This window comes from Solea senegalensis, linkage group LG9 (assembly GCF_019176455.1).
Source record: "Solea senegalensis isolate Sse05_10M linkage group LG9, IFAPA_SoseM_1, whole genome shotgun sequence".
Taxonomy (NCBI): domain Eukaryota; kingdom Metazoa; phylum Chordata; class Actinopteri; order Pleuronectiformes; family Soleidae; genus Solea; species Solea senegalensis.
In genome coordinates, this window is record NC_058029.1 from 4,175,179 (window position 1) to 4,198,459 (window position 23,281).

The following is a 23,281-nucleotide window of genomic DNA, read 5'->3' on the forward strand; positions in this document are numbered from 1 at the left end:
ATTTCTATGCTCAGATTAATAAAGGGGGCGGGGGAAAACAGAAAAAAATCCTGGGCTTCTGCTCGGCCCGGGAGGCTCATGATGGAGAAGATGTTGTTAGTTTGTTGTGGTGTGTGTGTGTGTGTGAGGGGAAAATGATGAGAATCACTCGAGACCTCGAGTTGCAGTTTTAAAACCTAATCCCAGCCAGCCAGCGCTGTAATCTGGCGAGCGGGGGGATTTCTCTGTCCGGCAGATTGACCATGAGGATGTTATTGAGAGGGATGAGGGGCGATTACTCTCTCTCTGTGGGCTTGGAACAGAGGGCATGGGGGGATGGGGAAATGCCTCTTTTTGGGGGGGGGTTTAATGGGCAAACGGCAGCGTTTTGTTTTGTCAGATGTTTTTGTCCTCGTTTGAAGGCTGCGTTTTTCCTCTGGATCTTTACCGTCTCTGCTTTGGAACAATTTACAGAGGTGGTGCAGTTGCACAATGTTAAAGGAAAGCTGCGAGTTATGAGTGCCTTTGCTCAGGGGCCATGGAAGTAGACATATAGGCAGTGATGTCCCCCCCGTAAGGCTCTAATCTGCATTTTAAAGTCTTGAGATTGGTGATGTGGTCGAAATCTTCACTTCTTTTTCTCTAAATGAAAACATCCATCCATCATCTACTGCTTTATCCTCTGCATGAGGGTCGCAGGGGGTGCTGGTGCCAACCCCAGCTGACATAGGGCAAAAGGTGGGGTACACCCTGGACAGGTCAACAGTCCGTCACAGATAGAGACAAACAACCATCCACTGTCACACTCAGTCAATTTAGAGTGTTAGAATTTAGAAAATAATTTGTTCGAAAATAATCCCCAAAACTGCATGTTTTTGGACTGTGGGATGAAACTGGAAAACCCACACACACACACACACACACACACGTTCAAAGGCACGTGAGTGCTAACCACTACACCAACCCCAGTGTGGCCTAAATGAGAACATGATTTACAAAATTAAAACTGAGACTAGCCACTGAGACCATTAACTCTTCAGGAAAGTGTTTACTGATGTCCTAAATCCAGAAGAAGTAGACTAATTTTCTCTTTAGATTTGTGTTCTTTTTACAACAAGCCACTGGTTGCTAACTGCTAATTCTGGCGTACTTCGTAGTCTACATCTATTTTTTAAGTAGTATTTTCTGTGAAATGGACACAAAGACAATTTTAGCTAAGGAGTGTCTAATTGTAGTTAATGGGCCACATTACACTTGCAATCAGAGTTTTTAACTAATTCCAAATTCAAAATGGCTGCTCCTTCTCCTTTAAAAACAAGTAAAAGCTTTAGTTTAATTGTTTGTTTTTTGTCTAAAATGATAAGTCGTACATACAATAATACTATACGATGTTGTACATGTTACTGCAGTGTTTTAATGTATAAAATACCACATTTTGTATCTAAAAGACTAGATGAGCGTGCTAGTTAGCACACTTGGCTACACCGCTACCATTAACCAGTGGATGACCTGACTATCCACCGTCTAGAGAACTAAAACTACTTAAACAGTGTTTTACAAAAGACGGCGTTTAATACACTCTTTGAGCTGGGTTGAAGGCTCTTCAAAGTTTTGATTTTGCACTTTTAAACACATTTTGGTCCATAACTAGGGGAGTTTTTTGCAGTCCTTCGTCTCACCTTCAGGCCTGCGAGCTAAGACGTTCCTTTTTCCAGACTAGAAAGAAAACCAGACTCGCTGTCTGTTGCAGGTGGTAAAAACTGACCGATTAGCATTTTTGCTGATGCTGCAAAAGAAAATATCTGACAGGGAGCGAAGATGAGTCGAGTGTTTTTACCTGAGGGCATTTTTTACTTGACACGTAAGATCAAACCATGACCTTTCAGACTTTGCAATCTGCCGCCTCACTGCTCTTGTGTCATCTCTTAATATTCAGGCATGTACAGTATACGCAGTAGTCTTTTTTATTATTCTTTATTCTTGCGTATTCTTTAAGTCTCTCTTTCAAATGACGTGAATGAGGAGCGCAGCATCATTGGAAGTTTTCCGTACTGAGTGGAAATGGATTTTTCCATCAGCCCGATTCACATCTAGTAAGCTGCGAGATCCCAGCGAAACCACACGTTACCATAGTAACAATAAAAAATGGTGATAAATTAGTACGGCACCGTTCACAGAAACAAGTGCCTCACAGCAATAAAAACATGCAAACAGTAAAAATGAGATACAAGCCAATGAAAGTAGAAAAAAACAATTCATACTCATCTGAACACATTCCAACATAGTCCAATAAATAACATCATAAATAAATAAAAATCATTGTACTATGTTATATTTTCGCCATATATATATATAGTACATTTTAATGACATTACATTATTATACATTATAAAATTAAGTGTCATCACATTTTTTAAACAATTTGTCATGTGCTGTAGATTTTGTGTAACTAAAATGCATTTATTTTCCTCCGTCGATCTGTACTTGTGGCGCTATAATATAAGTACAACAGAATGGAATGAAAACTCTCAAGTGAAGTACAAATACCTCAAAACTAAACTTTTAAGAGACCTTTTTTTTTTTGTCCCCAGTGGTTCCAGGTGTTATTTATATTTGGTCACCGTCGTAAAAAAACAGCAGCCAGTGAACGCGCAGGTGCTTCATCTCAGAGCCAGTGTTGTGACATAATGAGCGTGTGTCTCTACCACGTTTTTGCAACAGGGGTATTTTTCACACGGCTCATTACGGCACAACACTGGCACCTGAAGACGGCGACTCCACTTTGGACAAAACAGAGGAGAAGAGCGGTGTGTGGGTGTGTTGTGTACGCTCACTGTAACTTTCAATCTGAACATTATTCCAAAGTAAAGCAAGAAGACGTCCAAAATAAATGTAGAGAGAGGAATTTTTCCCTGTCACGACGACAACGTGCTATCGCCTTTGTCACCGAAAAAACACCCACACTTCATTACGGCAGTGTGTGACTAATAAAGGTCTTTTAATAAAGTAACAATTAAGTAGTCCCTGAGCATTGTAGCGGCTGCACGAAAACGAGCGCTCCCACAGACGTGAGGGGACTTGCCGGCGTTTTGGGACTTGCTGGCGTTTTGGGACTTGCTGGCGTTTACTAAACTGCTTGGACTTGCTGACTTTAGGACTTGCTGGCTTGCTTGCTGGTGTTTCTTGCTGGTTTTAGGACTTGCTGGTGTTTTGGGGCTTGCTGGCGTTTTGGGACTTGCTGGTGTTTTGGGACTTGCTGGTGTTTGGGACTACTACTTGCTGGTGTTTTAGGACTTGCTGGCACTTTTGGGACTTGCTGGTTTTGGGACTTGCTGGTGTTTTGGGACTTGCTTTTGGGACTTACTGGTTTGGGACTTGGTGTTTTGGGACTTGCTGGCGTTTTGGGACTTGCGGCATTTTAGGACTTTCTGGCTTTAGGACTTGCTGGTGTTTTAGGACTTGCTGGCGTTTTAGGACTTGCTGGCGTTTAGGGACTTGCCAGTGTTTTAGGATTTGCTGGTGGTATGCATTAGTGAATATGCAGCTTGTTTCTCCTCCTGCATGTGTTTTAGGTCATTGCGGTGCGTTTGCCCCCGTCGGCCACCGTAAGATGCAGACTATTACATTAATGCTAAATATACCAAGTTGTTCCAACACAAACTTTCTTTCCTTTTTTTTGCAGCTTTTCTAAACTTAAAAAAATGGGGGGGCCAAAGTATTTGACCAAAACTGTAATTGGCTATGTGACGGTGCAGGGATTTGGACTTAACTGAGCCCGTGGACTCAGACACCTGCCGGACAAAACACTCTGTGTAACACCGGTAACTATGCAGCCATCGCTATAGCAACAGGCTCCTTCGACAAAAGGTCGAGCACCTGCGGAGCGACGGCTGTGGAGGGATTTGGTAAATACACACACACACAGTTGGAGACGTTTCAAAATAAGAAACACTCGCAGTTTTTCAGAGTGAGATTTAACTGTGACTCGCAGAGTGAGTGGAAAATAGAATTTGTGTGTGTATCCAGAGTATTTGGTGACGAATTAAAGGATCTAGTGGAGGCTGTGCTCGGGGATTCAGCAGTCAGCATCACAGTGTACCTCACGTCCACGATACCAATAACATCACGATGCAACGATTCTGTGATAATCAATCTACTGCAAGACAGTCGCATAGCGATACATCACGATATCCATCAACGTGAAAGGTTAAAAGTGCAGGATTATTTCTTTTTATTCACAACATACTGTTGCGAACAAAGAGCTTAAAGTCTATGTAATAAGCGTGGATGAATGCATCTCTTAGCGTAGCGTTCGCCACCGTTATCCCGCCGTAAACTCCCTCTTCTTCAGCCCAGGTAACTTTCGCCCAAGTTTCCCCTCAATCCTTTTATTGATGGCACGTTATTAGCTATTAAAGCATTATTTAAAAGACAGTGTTAATATTTTTTATCTATATCAGAGATTTGAATTGTTAAAAGTCCAGGTTTCCCCTTGACGACAACTGACTGGAAGTTAAGGAATTGGCTTATATTTTTGTGGAAGTTGTTATTTGTTATCCGATGGAGGAAAATTATCGGCCTTGTGTAAAAAAAAAAAAAAATCACCATTGGTCGACTTCTAGCATTAAACCACATTGATTTAGATTTTTCAGGTTGTGTGCGGTCATGCGTGTTTTCCTACCTGACGATTCACTGGACCGTGTGTGAATGCAGAAGGTCATGAGTTTGCATTCATGTGCAGTCTAATGGCATGTGTCATATATGTGTGTGTGTGAGTTTGTATCATTAAAAATGTAGGAGGTGAAAGTAGGTCATCGGTTCACCAGAAGCCCCACAGACAGACAGACAGACAGAATCTTCCCTCCTACTCTTGCCTCCTCTTTGTCTCAGTCCTCTCCTCTCCCTGCATCCTTCTTTCGCACCCTATGTCTCCTTCCCTGTCTTCTTATCTCCTATGCGATCCTGGACGGGACGACGACGTAGGTTGTTTTAAGGTAGTTTCGCTGCGTTCCATTTGGAGTAGGAACTCGGGGGTTTTGTCTTTTTCTTTTGTCGTGTCCCGGAGTAAAAACCTGAATCCCATCCTTGATTAGTTGAACTGTTTAGGTGACTGACTAGGTTTGTAACAACCAGTGCCCGTCAGTAACCGCCAGTGTCGGTCAGTAACCAGTTTGAATCATGAAAGCCTGATAGCTGATTAATTTACTCATGGCTAAAGAAAACCATCAGAAATAATTTCCTGAATTTCCAGGAAACTCCAAACTTGGTACGTCGGTGAGTATAATGTGAGGGCTTTTCCTGTGTGCAGCTGTTTTTCCCACATTTTTATTCTGTAGTTATATATATGTCAAGAGACGCAAACATTAGCCCAGAGAACAGAAACGTCTGCTAAAGCTAAGGTAATTAATGACATCGCCACAAAATTTCCCTCACTCAGGCTTCAAACGTGAATATTTTGTCTTTAAGGTTATAAGTCATAACTGCAACTCATTTGCTAATTATATGCAGAAATCATACAAATTCTGAAATACTGGCACCAACGACTGTCACTGTGATGCTCAGTTTGACCTTCAGCAGCCTGAAGGTCCTGGGGTCCTGCTGTGAGCAGAGCAGGTGTACCTAATAAAGTGGCAGGTGAGTGCATGCGTTTTTAATTTGATTCATTATTGTCCTGCTATTATAAAGCACACTTGTGGTTGTTTGCGGCATAAAATCATCTCCTCTGATGTGACATTTTTGAGCGTTTGTATGTAAAATAACTGTGAGGTGTTGGGAGAAACTTGAAAAATGGATCTTGGATGTGCTTGAATTTGAGTCGAGGAAAGCCCTGCTGATTGTGTTCTTCTTCTTTCACGTGCCATAAGAAAGAAACAAGAGAGAACATGATCTAGATCCAAAAAAATCGACTTATTTTCATTAAAAAAAAACTTTTCTGAGCGTCGCTGCTCACGATCAGACAAACAAAAACATTATTACCGTCCTGTGTGCTGCTGGAGGTAATAATGGAATTATTATTGGCACAAATCACATGAATATTGCTGTTTTTGTTGTGACCGTTGAAAAAGATTTTCTTAGGCTGGTTCTTGTCGTACAAAAGCAAAACGACCGACTCTGGTGATGCTCAGGTAATTATGTGAGCAGGTGGAAGGTAGAAACTCCTGTTTCCTGTCATTAAACGCCACATTTACGCGACTCCTTCAGAGACGAGATTGACAGGATGTCGATTAAATAAAAACAACATTTCACCAGATCTGCTACTTTGTTGAAAACTAAGTTGAATCTTTTTTCGTTTGACATTGAAAACTCTTTGGAGTTTTGAACACTTTCACTTTCCTCCTAAATATTTTATCAACTAAATTATTGATCCTTCATGGGGAGGGAGGGATCAGCTATAAGCCCTGGTTCACCTTAACCTCTGCAGCAGAAGAGGTTATATTTTCATCTCTGTCTGACTGTCTGTCTGACTGTCTGTCTGTCTGTCTCGTGAAACAACCCGTGAAAGATTGAGCTACAATGTTTAGTCACTTATGAATAAATGAATTGTCCGCTATTTTGATCATTTATTAACGATTTCAACACAGATTTCGAGATTTCGGAAACAACATTTACGATTATTAATGCACAAAGAATGAACAACACAAACATGTGAGTTAGTTGCAGCCCTAATTTATTGGCATCTCTGGAAAATCACATTCAGACAGGGTCAGTTAGTGTGTATTTGTATTTATATCTTTGTGAGGTCCAAAAAAAATATGCAAATCTATCCTTGTGGGGACATTTTTGTCTGGCAGGTTTTTACAGGGTTTTAGAACCTGGTTTTAGACCCGGTTTTAGGGCTTACACACTTAGTTGTGATGGTTACGGTTAAGATAAGGGACTATAGAGAGTGCATAATGTCCTCACAAAGTGCTAAAAATAAGTTTGTTTGTGTGGAAGTGCTTTGCAATTCCTTTTTCCAACCAACACGTTTTGAACCTGTCGCTTTCACCGCACACACACACACACACACACACTGTTGCAGCCTCTTTTATGCATTTTTTCTGTGTGTGTGTGTAAGAATGCCCACAAGACCCCCACCACCATCATTACCCCTGAGGCCCTCAGTCATTCATCACCCTGTGTATCCCCCTTTCACCCAGACCCCTGATACCTCCCCTCTTCCTCCTCCTCCCCTTTGTGTGCTTCTCTGTGTCACAGCATTAAACAAAGCTGGTTGTTTTGCCGTCAAACACCTTTTTTTAAATAAAGTTAATCTGAAAGTGCTTCACACACACACAGGGAGGCACGACTGTAGTTAATCTCACACAAAATAAAATGTTTTCCCCTCAGTTCAAAAAGAAAGAGAAGTGACCACTTTCAGATGAATAGCAAATGACAGAGAAAAGAAAGAAAGGGAGGTGAGGAGGAGGAGGAGGAGGAATGGCAAAGTATTTTTAGGGGAAAAAAGAAGTGGGAAGAGACGACAAAAAACGGTCAGGAAATGTCGGAGGAAAAGGCTCATGAGAGAGGAAGGAAGGAAGAGTCTTGGGCTATAGTTGTGAAGAAGAGGAGGAAGCAGCAGGTGGAGGGAGGATGAAGGTGCAGAGCAGAGGACAAGAAAGTCTGCAGGTAAAAGGGGAGTTGAAAAGTTAAATGTCTTAACAGATGGAGACAAAAAGGAAGGAAAAGGTGCAGGAGGAAGGGGAGAAAAGGAAGAGGGAACGAGAAAACGAGTGATGGAGTATAGAAGAGTTGAATATCTTTCCATGAGGAAGAGGAGGTGAGATGTTGGGACAAGGACAGGGTGAGGGGACACGTTTGGAGGAGAGAGACGTGATGGTGTAGGAGACAGAGGACAGGAATGTCAGCATCGATGTGAAATCATGTGGAGAAACGGAAGGAAATGAGGAAGAGGAGGTGAGATGTTGGGAACGGGAAAATGGACCAAAAACGACACGTTTGGAAAACGAAGAGGAAGCTTTGGGGAAGTATGGAGAAAGAAGGAACTGTCAGGGAATGGAGAAATGTGCAGGGAGGATGGAGGAGGAGGAGGAGGAGGAGAAAGAAAGTGAAGGATTTAATGAGGAAAAGTCTGGAAAGTCTTTTGGTCTGGAAGTATGGAAAGACCTAGAAGGATGTTGGGAAGAGGACGAAGATGGGAGGAACTGTGAGGGGAAAGAGGACAAATGAAATGAGGAAAAGGAGGAGAAATGTCCAGGAAGGAGGGAGGAGTAGGATGAGAATGATTGGATGAAAGGAAAAGTTGGAAAAGTTTGGAGGTAGAGGAGTGGGAGAAGGGAGTGGGGGGGAGATCTGTCCTGGGAAAATGGGAGGGGATGAAGTGGATGGGGGAGGAGGCTGGTATCAACAATCTCTCTCACTCACTCACTCTCTCTCTCTCTCTCCCCCCCTCCTCCTCCTCCTCAGACGGTGAAGGAGAAGGCTGCAGACTGAGCGCGCTGCACTCCGCCGTGCGTCCGCGTCTCTCTCAGCCACCAAGTGCCCAAAGCACCGATCCTTCCCGAGACCGAGACCGAACCGAACCGAGCCTCCACCTCCTGCACCCTCGCCACATCTCACCGCTGTCCTGCAGCGATGGAGCCGTGAAGCAGTCACTGACCAAGTGTCCAGAGGAGCGCGTCAACCCACGGATACACAGCGCGGATCAAGCGGTTATGGAGGAGCAGCTGACGGAGGCTGGAATCTAGACGCGAACCGAGAGCGGATTTTAAACCCCCTCACCGCCTTCGTTACAGACACAGGGACTTTATTTATTTATATTTCTCTGAGACTCATCGCCACTGCTCCAGGATGCAGGGGAAGGAAGGATGCTGGAGGCTGAAGCTGCGGCTGCTGCAGCTGCTCTGCTGCGTCCTGGCTCTGCGCTCCGTGCACGGTAAGAAGAGAAGCACTGTGTGCAATTTTTAATCACGCAAAAAGGCATCCACGTCCTTTATTTATTTTTTGCCCCCTCCCCTCCCTTTGCTTTATTTAATAATGTGTTCATAATTCATGTTGTGCTGCTGCAGCATGTTCTCTCTGTGGACACACACACACACACACACACACACAGAGCTTGGAGAAAAGAGGTCAGTGAGCCTTTAGATAGTAGCTTAGGAAGCACTTAACACTCGGAGTATGGTGGTTTTGCACATTATTCTCAACACCTATCAGTTTCTGCTCAACGTAAATCCAAATGCAGGTCACATTTCGTCACAAAGTCCCTCAGTGGTGAGAAAAATCACAGGAATTCACAAATTCCTTCAGTCTTTTGTTGAATATGGAAGCAAAACCAGGCACAAATGTCACATCCCCAGTGTTCATGAAGCCAAAGAAAATGGCAAAAAAAAAAAAAATTAGGTCACATTAAGGACAATTATGTCCCCATAGAGACACTGGAGTGGGGGTAACAATGGGGTCAGACTGTGAAATGCATGGTAAGACATGGTATTATGAAATATTTAGATATGTGACGCTGCTAAAAACCTGATTTTATAGTCATCAGTAAACAAAGAAATAGTGCAAGTGTGAACAAGGAATAATAGTAAATGTGTGCACTGTTAGAAACCCCCTTATATGATGTGATATTAGGAAATAAATGCATATAAGCCACTATGACTTCAATGCATCCGCACGCTGCAGACATGCTCTTAAAAAGCCTTGTAAGACATCGTATGTGTGCATTGATGTGTGCAAGGTTTAAGCCCCTGGTATCTGCATGTTCATTTGCAAGAGCAACGATCGCAAATGTGTATAGAGAGTAAAAATTAAACCATTTTAAACTGTGGCGTTAGTATTTCCCAGGTTTATAACTACTGTTAGACATGATGTTAGTACATGGATTAGAATGTCAGTGTTTGTAAGGAGTGATGCTGATCTTTGCAGGCACATATTTAAAAAAACAACAACAAAAAAACCCTGTAAAACGTTGTATTAGTGCATTCATTCAAATAGTGCATGATCCGCTATTATACGGAGTGACGTATAACCCTTGTTTTGATGTCATTGACATCCATTTACAACATTGTCTTTTCTATTGTATTGTACAAAAGTATAAACGTTGTCAATAATATTTCCTTGATATTAGTCATTGTCGGTTTAGTGTGAGGACCAGAGCCCCCCCCCGTGACCACCAGGGGGCCCCCTAGAGCATTTCATTATTCTTATCTTCTGCTCATTTTACATAATTTTTCTTGACATATTTTGTTCTTAAACCATTTTATTATCTTTATACGTTTTAGTTCTATTTTTTTAATTTATGTTTACAACACTGACTGTTTAGACAGACTAACAAAAAATCGCATCGGGATCATGTCCTCAACGCAACAGGAAGTCGGCCATCTTGGATTTGGCGTCCATCTTGGCGTCTTGCAGGTTTCGTAACTGAATGAACTCGTCTGAGGGCGTTTATCGCAGCAACACGAAAAAACGTGTCCAATTGTACTAGTTATTATTGTTTAAAGCCAATAAAAGGGTAAGAACGTATACCAGGCAGCAACAACGCAGCTACAACTGTGCAGAATTTCCCTTGGATCATCACGTCATTTACCCGCTTTGTTATTGGCATTAAAAAAGGACCCCAAAATCCAATTTTGCTTAGGGCCCCATGAAGCCTAGGCCCGGCCCTGGTGGGGACTAATCTGTGTTCACGCGTTCAGATTTTAAACAAAGACAGAGGCCATGGTCGTTACATCGGAGCATCAGAGAGGGTTCAATAAACAAATAAATAAATAAATAAATAAAGAAACACCGTTCACTCTTCACAGCAGCACAGTGAGTGGATTTAAGACACGACAGGAATATCAGTGGAGAAATGGCAGAGATTTCAGGCGGTGTCAGTGTTGGACAGCGGATCCCTGGAGGCGCACTGGCACCGCCGCCACACAAAGGCGAGGATTAGAGCTGACGGACCTGATGAATAATTCATGAAGAGACATTCTGATACACAGAGAGAGAGAGAGAGAGGGAGGGAAAAACAGTCGAGTAAACATTAAAAAAAGAAGAAGACACGTCTCTTTCTCTGTGTCTTCCTGTGTCTCTTTGTCTTCGGATTCATTGTGCATGGCAGACTACATTACTGTCAGATTAATAACGCAGCGGCCTGCACTATAGATGAAATCAGTCTGGCGTCGTAATCCAATATAATCTGGACGATTCCTCTCTTTCCACTGGAAAAGGGGAAAAAAAACAAAGAAACGACACGATCAAAACTCACGTCAGTGGAACAGCCGGGAGAAATGTGCCCTGTTTTTGTTTTGTTTTTAATCATTTAATCAAACAGTCGTCAGCATTTGCTCCAGTTTCCCCTGAAATGTAATGGAACTTTATTTTTTTGTTGAATTCTCTCTTATGCTAAATGCTTAAAACTATCTTGTAATGTGCCTTAAAACGAGGAAAAAGTTGAAGGAAGTTAGTAAGAATTTGTCTTCCTTGACTTAATTAAGCTGACTGACTGAATTTAAATATAGAGAATTTCTTATATTTACACTAACACCAATCTGTGATAGTGAATGTTTCTTAATGCTAATTACAGCAAACTGTAATATCTTACTTTTTGAGATTAATTTTCCAGCACGGAAACTTGCTTGCCAAGATTCTTTTGTGTCTTTTTAGGCAAAAAAACAAGAAACATTTCCTACAAATGAGGCTTATTTTACCCACTCTTCACTCATACCTTGTAGGAATGTGTGATTTTATCGGACGTCAAAGGTCAGAAACTCGGAGTGACGTCACCTCTAAAGTTGAACGCGTTCCAGTTAAGAAAAAGAACCCAGAACTGATTTCAGACTAGCCGTTGTTAGCATAGCTACATGTACTTGCTGCTTCTATGAAATTTAGACCCTTGAAAAATGAGATGTTTGTGGTTGAGGAGAGTTCTGGGTTCTTATCTAATGAAGTGGTCATGAGAGAAACAACCATCACTCCTCTGCAGAGAAGCGGCAGCTGGTCTGTGGAATGAGAACGGCCTTTTGTTTTTCCTCCACCTCCTCAGTCCTTATCTCGTTCCGTGTCATTTTTTAAACGTCCTCCTTTTAAGATGTTTTCCTCATTTCATGTGGAATTTTTTTCAGTCATGACAAGTCCACGTTAGTTGTGATGAGGTGGAGGTGAGATATGGGGAATGATAATGTTAGTAAGATTTTACCACCTGGTGTGTTTTCATTCTTCTGTTATTCCTTTTTAATATTGTTCCACCCACCTGCTCAGCGACTGCAGGCGGAAAACAGCAGTTTTGCTAAATCAATTCAAGGCTCATTTTTTTGAATTACAAATTACGAGAAGCCGTGAGGAGAACGTTCATTTCTCGACTGCCTCTCAGGTCACTCCATCCAATTATCAAAGAGATGTATTCTTTACATCTGTAGGAACATAAAACATGGGTGAACATGCTGATTTCACAGCCCTTGAAAGTTTTTGAAAATTGCCCTAAATAGACATGGGTCAATGAAAGTGCTTGAGTTTTGTGCAAGAAAGAAGTTAAGGTTTTGTCTCCCTTGTTTGTTACGACGCCGTTGACGTGAGATTCAATGCAGAACAATGAGTGAGTAACGTTAAGCAAAGAGAGAGCAGAAATGAAGATCGCTGTCTCACCAAAGACAAATGACAAAGACTGACTTTGACCAATCACACATACAGATGCACAGCGTGCTGCAAATCAATAAAAGTGGACGCCATATGACGTCTTACAAGTTGCCCTCCCGTCTTAAGCTGTGTCAGCGCATTTGGTCCTTGAATTTGAGGGAATTGGTCCTGGAATGTCCTTGAAAAGTCTTTGAATTTGATGTCAACCAAGGTGTGGGATACATGGTTTGGTCTATTTTTCATGATACGCCATTTCCATGTGCCACTTTGTGCACAAAGCTAAGATGCTTATTCTTCTTTTTGCTGCTAGCATAGCTGTTTGCATAGTCGTTAGCAAAAAGTCATTTGAAAAAGTAGTGGCTGGACTGAAGAAAACTACAAGTCTGGTTAGCTTTTAGCTAGTGGTAAGCATTAGCTAAAATATGGTAAGCATTAGCTAAACCATGAGCTTGTTAGCTTGAACTGAATGAATGACAATCCACACAGATAGCATAGCAGTTAGCATTATTCTTCATGGTCAAACTTGCTTTATAACTAACTGGGACAGCACTTTAGTTTATTTCATCAATCAGCTTTATAAACATCAGTGTATCTACTTAAATATATAAATATTTTTATTAGGTGACATTTGAGCTGTTACTGTGGGAAAATAGAATAGTATTTAAGTCAGATTTGAGCTCATGTAAGTGAATTTTATCTGAATTTTAATCTGTTTTCTTTTTTTTTAATTATTATTATTTATGCTGCAGCGGAGGAAACTGTTGTCTGCTTAAACGCAGGTGGATTTTGGCAGATGTTGGCAGATCTAGTGCAGCAACAAAGCATTATTTCTTAACCTTAACCTGACCTCAATTCAAATTTTAGACCAAAACTTAACTTAACTTAACCAGTTCCTCAGAAGAAATGCTGGTTCTGCTTCATTCCGACCAGGTTTTGGTGTCCATGCGGACTCCTGGTCCTCATGACGGCAGTTTGCCCCACATCTGTGGATGATGCTCACAACCAATAGACTAAAATGCTCTGAAGTGACAGCAGCTGCCGTCTCCGGTTGCCATTTTTTAAAATTCAATTAAATTCAATTCAATTTTAATTTGTATAGTGCCAAATCATAACATACATTATCTCAAGGCACTGTACATCGACATCAAGGAGAGCAAAGAACCCCAACAGTTCACACAATGAGCAAAAAACTCCCTCTTAACAGGAAGAAATCTCTGACAGAACCAGGCTCAGAGGTATACTGTATAATACTGTGTGTTTAATACGGACGATATGCAACTTCCCCTCCCCCAAGTATGGTTCAGCCCAAATAGAATATTGATGGAGGGAGGAATGGTCTCTGTTTTTCTCCTGGAGATGCACAGCATCCTCCTCCTCCTCTCTCAGTCTCCTTCCTCTTCTGGCCTGTTGACACATATCTACTCACTGACGGATTATCTTTGCTCTGCCTTGGATCAATCTTCACGCCAAATCCTGCCTCCGTGGCTCTGTTAACCCAGTCCAGCTTAAGTGTTTTTTTGTTTTAATTACAGTGTATGAAGGGAAAAAACACACATACACATACACAAATACAATTGAACAATAGCTTTGCACTCGTTCACCCTCTTCCATCTCTCTCTCTCGCTCCTTTCCGTCTCCATGGAAACCACACACATACTCTGACACTGGCCGGCAGAACAGTGTGTTCATATCGCCGCCATAATGTGTTCACGCTTTCAATTTCATTAGGGGACAAAATGTGGGTGGGATTTCTTTGGCACGAGTGCAGTGGCTCAGTGTGTGTGTGTGTGTGTGTGTGTGTGTGTCCATCATGACCAGACATAATCGACATGACACTGTGTCGTGCGTTTGATTTGCAGATGTTGCGTGTTTCAAACACCAGCATCTTCCTCGTCATCGCACGTCAGTGACAGATGCAGCTTTAACTCGGTCAGTCGTCGCGTTTGTTGTAGCCTCACAGATCATATTTACACACTGCAGAGACACAATCTTCTTCAGTCAATATTTAAGCGTTTGTTAGACAGTCGGCATCAGTGACAGCTGACGGATTTGTCTAATCGATGCCACCGCGCGGTGCTGAGCGCTGTTAGCCGAGCAATTAGCCACGTGACGTTTGTGTGACGGTGAAAAGAAGAAGACAGCCGTGGCGTCCATTTTGTCAGCCGTTGTTTCAGTGTGTTACTGACACACACACACAGTCTGGTTTCCATGACTCCAGAGGACTTACATTCATTTCTTGGAGACTTAAGCCGTGCTTCTCTTGAGTTTAACGGTTCCGTTTGGTATAGTACAGTATAGCATGACCAGCCACGTACACTTCCCTTGGCGGCACGATACCACTGTTTCATGTCCGATACTGACATCACAAAGTTGAGTATCCACCGATACCGATATTAGTCCAATACACTAATTTTAGAGCACTTCTAGCTGTTTTCAAAGAAAGCCCACAACATGACTCAGCTAAAATGCTGTCACTGATTTTCATTTACATTTTAAAAGTCTGTGCAAAGTGAAGAATGTGATATAGAGGATTTTTGGACTGTTTGCAATTTTCCATTTTTATCTTTCCCATTCAGTCAGTGTTGTTTTTGGCAGCCATTTTGATTTTGTCTTAGTGTTTTTGACTAAAATGATGATTAGTTTTAGTCCAATTTGAGTCATTTCTATGTCAACGACAGACCGCGCACTAACATTGACGTCCATTCTCGTCTCGCCAACGAGAACCCGCGCGTCTCGTCATGTTTTATTCATCAAAGATCCACGTTTATCGTGTCACCGTCTCGTTATCGTCAAGAAAAAAAGGGGCGTCAACAAAATCATTTTGTCATCGTCGACTAAAACAACACTGCGTTCAGTGATTAGTAATTGGACTGATATCGATACTGAGTAACTCAAGCTTTTGTATCCTAGTGAGGACACCTCATTGACTTCACGCATTCCCTAGCCCCTTGCCCTAACCTTAACCATCACAACCAAGTGCCTAACCTTAAAGGGATTCTTCACAGGATTTGCATTTAGCTTTGTATTACTAGAATAGGGGTAGTATTTTTGAAAGTTTCCCCTGAGTCGAAAAATATCGTCATTCATCTTTTTTCTGTTGCGTGTCCACAAGTGACACTTGTTCCTAGGCGTGACACTGCAGCGCTAGTTCCGCACTTCTGTAAACAGTGTCCGCCATCTTTGCTAACAGTTACGCTAACAGCACCAAGTGTCACTGGTGAGCAAGAAGATATTTCTCAACTGAGGTTGAGAAGCACAATTCTTCAAAAATACTACCCTTGTTCTAGTAATACAAAGCTAAGTGTATATCGGTGGAGTATTTCTTTAAATCTAAACCCAATTTTAACCTTAAAACCAAGAGTTTTAGGACTCAAAAAGCTCATGGGGCTGATGAATCTGGGCCTATATCATGTAAAAGTGTTGTAGCAGCAACAGCAGGGGGGTCAGTGGTAGAGCGAGTCCTTTTTCAAACCCAAGGTCAAGGGTTTGATTCCCAGTTCTGCTAGGATTTTTATTTTGTCCGTACCCGGTGTGAATGAGCATGAAAGGTGTGTGATAGTGAAAAGCGCTGCACCTAAATGTGCTGTAATGTGTGCGTAAGAGGATGAGAGTGTGTGAATGGGTGAATGGCAAAACCGTGGTGAAAAGTGGCTTTGAGTGGCCTTCAGGTTTATAAAAAAAAAAAAAGAAAACACACTGTACAAGTACAGACCATTTACCGTTGAGTCACTGAAGTGAAGTTACCGGCGTGTGCGTCATCAAGGTTGAGTGTGAATTAACGTCAGACTCCTGTGATCCATTCAGAGTCGACGCACTCGTAAAGCAACGCTTTGAGATTGAAATCTTTTTTCAAAGTGAGACCTTTACGCCGATGTTTAAAATCGTTCAAAGAGAATGAGGATTTGGAGTTTGAGTGTGGAGTGAAGATAAAATGGAGTTGTATGTACGTTTTAAGGCACATTAGCCCTGTAGGTTGTGAATATTTGTGCCTCAGCGTGCAGAGAATGCATTTATACGGCAACATTTGACTGTAATGTGTCAAAATGAATATGGTCTTTTAACGTCCGAGTGCAGTATATCATCCAGTCTGACTTTGTGCCTTCAAGAAAGACCTGATATGTTTGAATCTCTATGAGTTTAGTTATTTGTTGTGAGGGTGATGTCATTTGTCATTTCGAGCTTGTGCAACCTTTGCCGTGACGCGCCGGTTGCTTGAGAACACAATTAACCAGATTAGGGAGTTGGCCAGGCTGAGAGCAACAAGATTAAGATTAAGGTATAAAGGGAAGGTGACGTTTAAAGGAGACAGTAAAGCAACCGCACGGTTACTCGAATACAGAAAACTTTGAGTTTCTGTTGTCGTCTGTCAATCTTTGCCAGCGTCCAGGTGTTTGTCTCTGCAGCGCTGACTCACGTGAAGTGTTGCATTGTGGGTGACGAAGGTCACACAACTAACTGACAAAAGTTTCCTCTACAGTGTCACAGCGACATGTTGCCACCGTCCCCTCTGCTCACAGACGGAACAATTAGGAAACCGTGTGTGTGTGTGTGTGTGTGTGTGTGTGTGTGTCAGTCGTGCTGAGTCGGCGTTGTTCTCAAACTCTGGTCGCCCTTGAAGTGAAATTTGCATGTCTGTGTGTGTTAAGTGGAAAATGGAAGGAAGAGTTTGTCTTTTTAAATGCGTAGGTTTGTGCTTGTCAATCTGTCTTAGTGTGGGCTGTCGTGTGTGTGTGTGTGTGTGTGTGTGTGCTAGACTGTGTGTGTCCTTTTCTGAAAAAGAGTCACCGAGTTCATGCTCGAGCACGAGCTCCCCCGTCTCTCCGCCGAGACTGAGCGTGCACGCTCGCCGCTCCTCCCTCCTCTGCTGCAGACTGTCATATTTAACATTCAAGCCAGTGCATCGCAAACCTCACTGAACACACACGCACACCTGTCGTGGCGACACACAGCGTTCAGCAGGAAGGTAGATAATTAGAAGAGGATGAAAAGAAACGATAAAAAAAAGTATGAAATGCAATAAGAAAAGTTCAATCTATCAAAATGGTAATATTTTCTGATTTTTATTTTTTATTAGTCGGCCAGAAAAGGTCAGGTTTTCCTTCTTTATTATGTGTAACTTAAGTCTGGTGTTTTATGCAATGAGGTTGTCAGGACCATAACGTATATAATATATCATCTATCTACTGTATCTATCAAAAAAACTAACAAATTATTTGATATTTTAAAGACTAGTTCTTGATTCTGGCAGGTAAAATAATATTAAGCCGGAACCCCAAAATTAATGGTTATTACACATTAGTGGTAAATGAGGCATAAAAACAAAAGGAACAAAAAAAGAGCCTAAGTGCAGCATCAGCTCCTACACTCTTTAACATATTTAAAGCACAAGCATTGTTTATTTGTGCCCAGAGGGAAGTTTAAAAGCACATAGGAGACAAAAAAAACAAAAGTCAATGACTCATGTCACATCACACAAATAAATAAATCTAACAAATATGCAAATCAAAAATATCGAGATTTCCGAGCCTATGCCACAATTCACACTTAAATGAGGTTCTAACTCATTCGGACCAGGTTTTGGTCTCTATGAGGACTACTGGTCCTGACAAGGCCAGTGTTTATAACAGAAAAGGTCCTAAAGAAGCAACAAATACAAGTTCCATGACTTCAGAGGATATTACATTGACTTCCATTCATTTCCTGGAGACATAACTACGACTGAACTAAACCTTACCTTACCTTACCTTAACTTAACCTTAACTTAACCTTAACTTAACCTTAACTTAACCTTAACTTAACTATACAACATGTCTTCACCTTAAAATGTGTGGATTTGTGTCCCCATAAAACCACAGCTCTGCAAAGATAAACACATCATTGTTGTGTGTGTGTGTGTGTGTGTGTGTGTTTAACGTGTGCCGCTGCAGATCGTGTTGGCTTTTGTAGCGCCGCCGCGGCAGCTCTAGCGAGGCTGAGACGGTCTCCATGGCAACACCTTCCACGTCCTCTCTCCATATCTCACCACCTGTGGAGTCGCAGAGCACAGGATTTATGTGATGGAAGGAGGAAAAGAGGGAGAGAGGGAGAAAAAAAAAGATAAGGAGGGAGTGAGCGAGTGAGTGAGCGAGACGGAAGAAGAAGAAAAAAAACAGAAAGAAAGGGATGGAGTTTAAGTCATGTGATGTAAGAGGGGACGGAGAGGATGGAGAGAGCGAGAAAATGAAAAGAAGAGATGAGTTGAAGGAGGAGAGTGTGAGAGCAGCTGATGGAAAATCAATGAAGAGGCTTTTAATTAAAAGTGAACAGAAACCTGTGCGGTTCCTCTTTCTATTGATTCTAATGAGCCTCATGTCTTATTCATGTGTGTGTGTGTGTGTGTGTACGTAAACACTGACCTTGTCAGAACCTGTAGTCCTCATGGAGACCAAAACATGGTCTCAATGAGGCACAACATGGGGTTTGGCAAATGAATGGAGGTGTGTACTGGTATTGATATCTTTGTGAGGTCCAAAAAATGGACAAACCTCTCTTTGTGAGGACATTTTGTCTGGGTCCCACAACTTTAAAGGGCTTTTTCAGGGTTAAGACCTGGTTTTAGGCATTATGTCAATGATTTGTCACGGTTCAGGTATTAGATGCCACTTATTAGACACTTTCAGTTTCTCTGCGGCCATTTTCACACCCATTTATTCCATTTGCCTTCCTGTTGTGTTTAAATCTGTCGACGACGGTTGAGTCTCATCTCCGCGTGCTGTTAATGTTTTGGGACAAATAGCGACGGACGCTAGAGCTCCAGCTCTGAACTGCTCCATCCACTTCGGCGTGTATTTGTAATTGTTACCCGTGGTCTCCTCACATCTGTACACTGACTTTCTATGGGATTTTTGAGACTGCTTTGCAGAGTAGGCAGGTGTTCCTGGTGCTGGGATGTCAACCTTACATACAAACTGCTTTGTAGAGCAGCCAGTAGGAGGCGCCCTCTCTCTTTTGGCAACGATTTTCCTCCTAGTCTGGAAACAGTCTAAAGAAGTCTGGTTCTCCCTCAGATTTACACAATGCTGAAAGGAATTATGGAATTATGGTTATTATGGAATTAGTGATCAACAACTAAAAAGTGCCAGGTTTTGCAAATGCAAATTGGTTCATGAACTAATTTACAGTCAAGTTTAAGTTCAGTAGTCACACTGCAATTTAAAAATTCAAAACACATTTACAAATGATTGATTCTCATCATGATGGAGCATAATTGTACCTACAGGAGCCTGTGAGATTTTCTTTGTTTGCAAATCAGTGTCTAAACTTTTCCTCCTCTCCCTCCCATCTGGGTCACCAAAACTGGCCAACGGGCCCAAGCTGTCAGGACCAATCAGGTTCCTCTTTATAGTCTGTCACAGCCAATCAGAGCGCACCAGGTCTGTGGGTGGTTTAGCGGCTTCCCCCTCGCCATCCAAACTGATCTGAGTTGAACAAAAGACGGAGCCTGAGGGTCGGCGGACGGCCAGCGCAGGCTCACAGCACGGACACACACACACACACACACAAGCTAAACTCTTGTCATTATGACCATCCCCACCCTTCACCAGAGGAGTTGGAATAAACCCCAATTACCAATCGGTTGCACTGGCAGACAAACAACACACACACACACACACACACAGTGTCAGGAGTCTACTTATGCAACCTTCTTTGATCACCTAATTTGGGATGGACACAAACAAAGTCTCGTTTATTCCCATCGTTTGTCTCATTTGTGTCTCGGCTGTTTTCGTCAACCCTGATCCAACATATCCTGACCTGAGCAGACCCTGACCGCGTCGGCTGATGTCTTGTCTGTCGGGTCTTTCTGCGCTAATTGGGGTAAAAGACACTGTTGTTGTCGTTTGTTCAAAACTTTCAAAACACTAATTGCCAATTAACGCTCCACAGAATCTTCCTATTAAACGACCTAAGGCGTGATTTAGCATTGTTGTCAGTGGTAATTACCTCACGCCATTAAGTGCATTTATGGCTGCGATTGCACCAACCGATCTGAGACCCTCCTTACTTTTAACAACAGTGACTGAAACAGAGTTGGAGTTTAACCAAAGTTACCGCAATGCAGAGAAAGCGAAAGCACACAGAAGATCAACCTCCGCTGGATTTCATCCACGTTTTCTGAACTCAATTTGGAAAATGGCTTTTGGGTTCATGCAGGGTGTGCAGCTCTGCAGACACTAATGCTACACAACAGAGGCTCCTCACAGAGCGTGTAAAACATCTCTCACAGCCACATGAGGAGCTGTTCTATACAGCGTTGTTGTTTTTGGACGTTTTTTGGACGCCACACCTGACACTTTCATCTGGCCCACGTCCTGCGTGGAATGATGCGGCCATTGTTTGCCAGATCTTGGCCACAAGCTGGCCACCGCAAGCAAAGAGCAGATATGTTTTAAGATAGCCAGGCCACATTTGTTGCATTATTTGGGGGCCGGTATAGTGGAAAGGGCCCAAGTCCGATGTGTACTCCTCGTGCCGGTCCCAAGCCCGGATAAATGTTGCGTCAGGAAGGCTATCCGGCTTTAAAATCTCTGTCAAATCAGATATGCGGACAGTCATACGTCATGTGGAGGATCTGGCTGTGTTTTGGTATTTGTTATGTAATTACATAACAAATTTAGATATCATAGTTTCTTTAAGTGCTGTTTCCAAGATAAAAAATGAATGTTTGACTTTAATTTTTGAGCCAAAATCTTCAACATCAGGAGGACGTTATTTTTAGTAAAAAAAACAAAACAACCTACAATCAGTTGTTTACATCGCCTAAAGAAGTAAATGTGACATCTTCGAGTGTTCAGTTTGTTTTCATTGGCTCTGTGGTATCACACGCTTACACGTCTGCATGTTTTCCCACTTTTCCCCAGATGTTAAAATGTTTTCCCTCCCGACTAATCACGTCTGTCATCAGCTCGGTGATGTCTTTCCAAAACAAGCCCCTTTTTTTTCCTGCTGATTAAATTTCACGATACATGAATTCATTTGAAACCTCACGTCATTTGGAAAGCGCTTCAGAGAGCGTGATAGAGAACAGTCTCTCGCGAAAACATGTTTTCTAATGAAAAGCGACATTGACGGAAACTCAATGCCATGCAAACAAAAAAAAATCATGACTCATGGTGTGCAAATGATTAATTTCCCTTTGTTTTCTTTCTTTTTGGAGGTCAGAGAAAAGCCGGTCACTCACAGCCTCCTCTGGTTCTTGTATCATTCAGTTTGCACCTTTCAAAACTTTGGGAAAACACATCTTTCGATGGAGAATGTTACCGCTGATTTCAGTAGTTTATCAGAGTTACTTGTGGTACACGAGCGCGATGCAGAGCTTACTTTCTTGAGTCGTCACACTGTCCGTCAGAGGGGCTCTCCCGTCGTTAATCCAATTAGGCTAACAAGGCGGTGGAAGGGAGACAGCGCTACTTGTTTGGTGTTCTTTTCCAGCGATGCACAGTGAGGCTTCTGGCAGAGAGAGAGACACCACTGAGGTTTCTCCCATCAAACCAGCAAACATATAAAGAAAAGCCAGGAGAGATTAGACCAACAACCTCTGTAGATTAACATTTTGACTTAATGGTGGCTCTGGATGAAAAGTCAGAGGAAATTACACTTTATCTTGAAAATCGAGTCATGTCTTTAGAGGAGTCAGTGTTGTAACAGAGGAAAAGTCAGAGAGATTCATTCTCTGCAGCTTCCAGGACCGTCTGCACACAATCTCATCGTTATTATTGAGATATTTTGATGTGGACCAAAGTGGCAATGATGATAAGCGAAGCACACTTTACTTGGAGTGGATCTATACAAAAAGTATTGTAAATTAATATATCGGTATTGGTTATCGTGTCGAGCAGTCTCAATTTATCGACAAATTGGATACCTAGCATTCCCGTTTTCAACCCATGTTAGCAAAATGTGTATTTCCGTGCTAGTTTGTGTCTTTAGACAAATACACATTGTGATGTTAAAGTCAATCAATAATAATTACCTTTAGCCAGGGAATTTGAATTAAAGGTGTAGTCAAGGTTCAGGTCAGTTTCGGTCATGTTGACTGTGCTAGCTTACTTGTCTCTGTTCTTTAATGTTCATTTAGTAAAAGAAATATAGTGCTAAACTGATGATTGTCCCGTTTATATTGGCACTGTATCCTGTTCAGTGCTGGGATATTAATTCTAACTAGTTGACAACAATGGAACGTTACATTTCAGATAGCACACTAAGCTAATGTTAGCCTCGCTAACAACTTAGAACCAAGCAGGGAAATTATGATTATGGAGCAATTTGATTTTGTTTTCACTGAGGAAAGTGGCAAAACATGGATTTGACTCCAGTTTTATTCAACTGTTGTTTGTACTTGCATTAAACCGACAGCAAAACAGCTCAAGCTGCTCTTTAGATACATTCAGTTTGCTCTGAACACAAATAGTCAAAAACATGCTGTTTGTATTAAAAGGATTGAGAAGTTACTCAAGTTGTTTCCCACACTAAAGCCCAATGAAGGAATGTAACTTGATGTCATATTTAATGTGAGTCAGTTTTGGTGAAAGTTTTAATAGTCTGAGGGTTTTTTTCTTGATTCACAGGTGACTCACCCTCAGAGAAGGTTTCCTACTTTCTGCTTCCACCCAGGCTACACCCTCATTCATCCACATTTTGGCACTTTGCAAAAACAGGCACTTGCCAACAGTGGAGCAGGAGTTGTGTTTTGCCAGTAAAC

General features: G+C 42.1%; 1 protein-coding gene across 11 annotated transcripts in view; it reads left to right on the forward strand.

Moving 5' to 3' along the window:
- Positions 1–5,594: 5,594 nt before the first annotated feature.
- The window catches only part of cspg5a (chondroitin sulfate proteoglycan 5a), a 58,503-nt gene continuing 40,816 nt past the window's right edge, over positions 5,595–23,281 (forward strand). For 2 of the 11 annotated variants that reach the window (XM_044033408.1, XM_044033410.1), the window contains exon 1: positions 8,358–8,854. In XM_044033408.1, the coding sequence (XP_043889343.1) occupies positions 8,770–8,854 (85 nt within the window). In that variant the 5' untranslated portion in view covers positions 8,358–8,769. Of the gene's footprint in view, positions 5,614–8,357; positions 8,855–23,281 lie in introns of those variants that run through there. The other 9 variants (XM_044033402.1, XM_044033403.1, XM_044033405.1 and 6 more) reach the window with 6 other exon arrangements.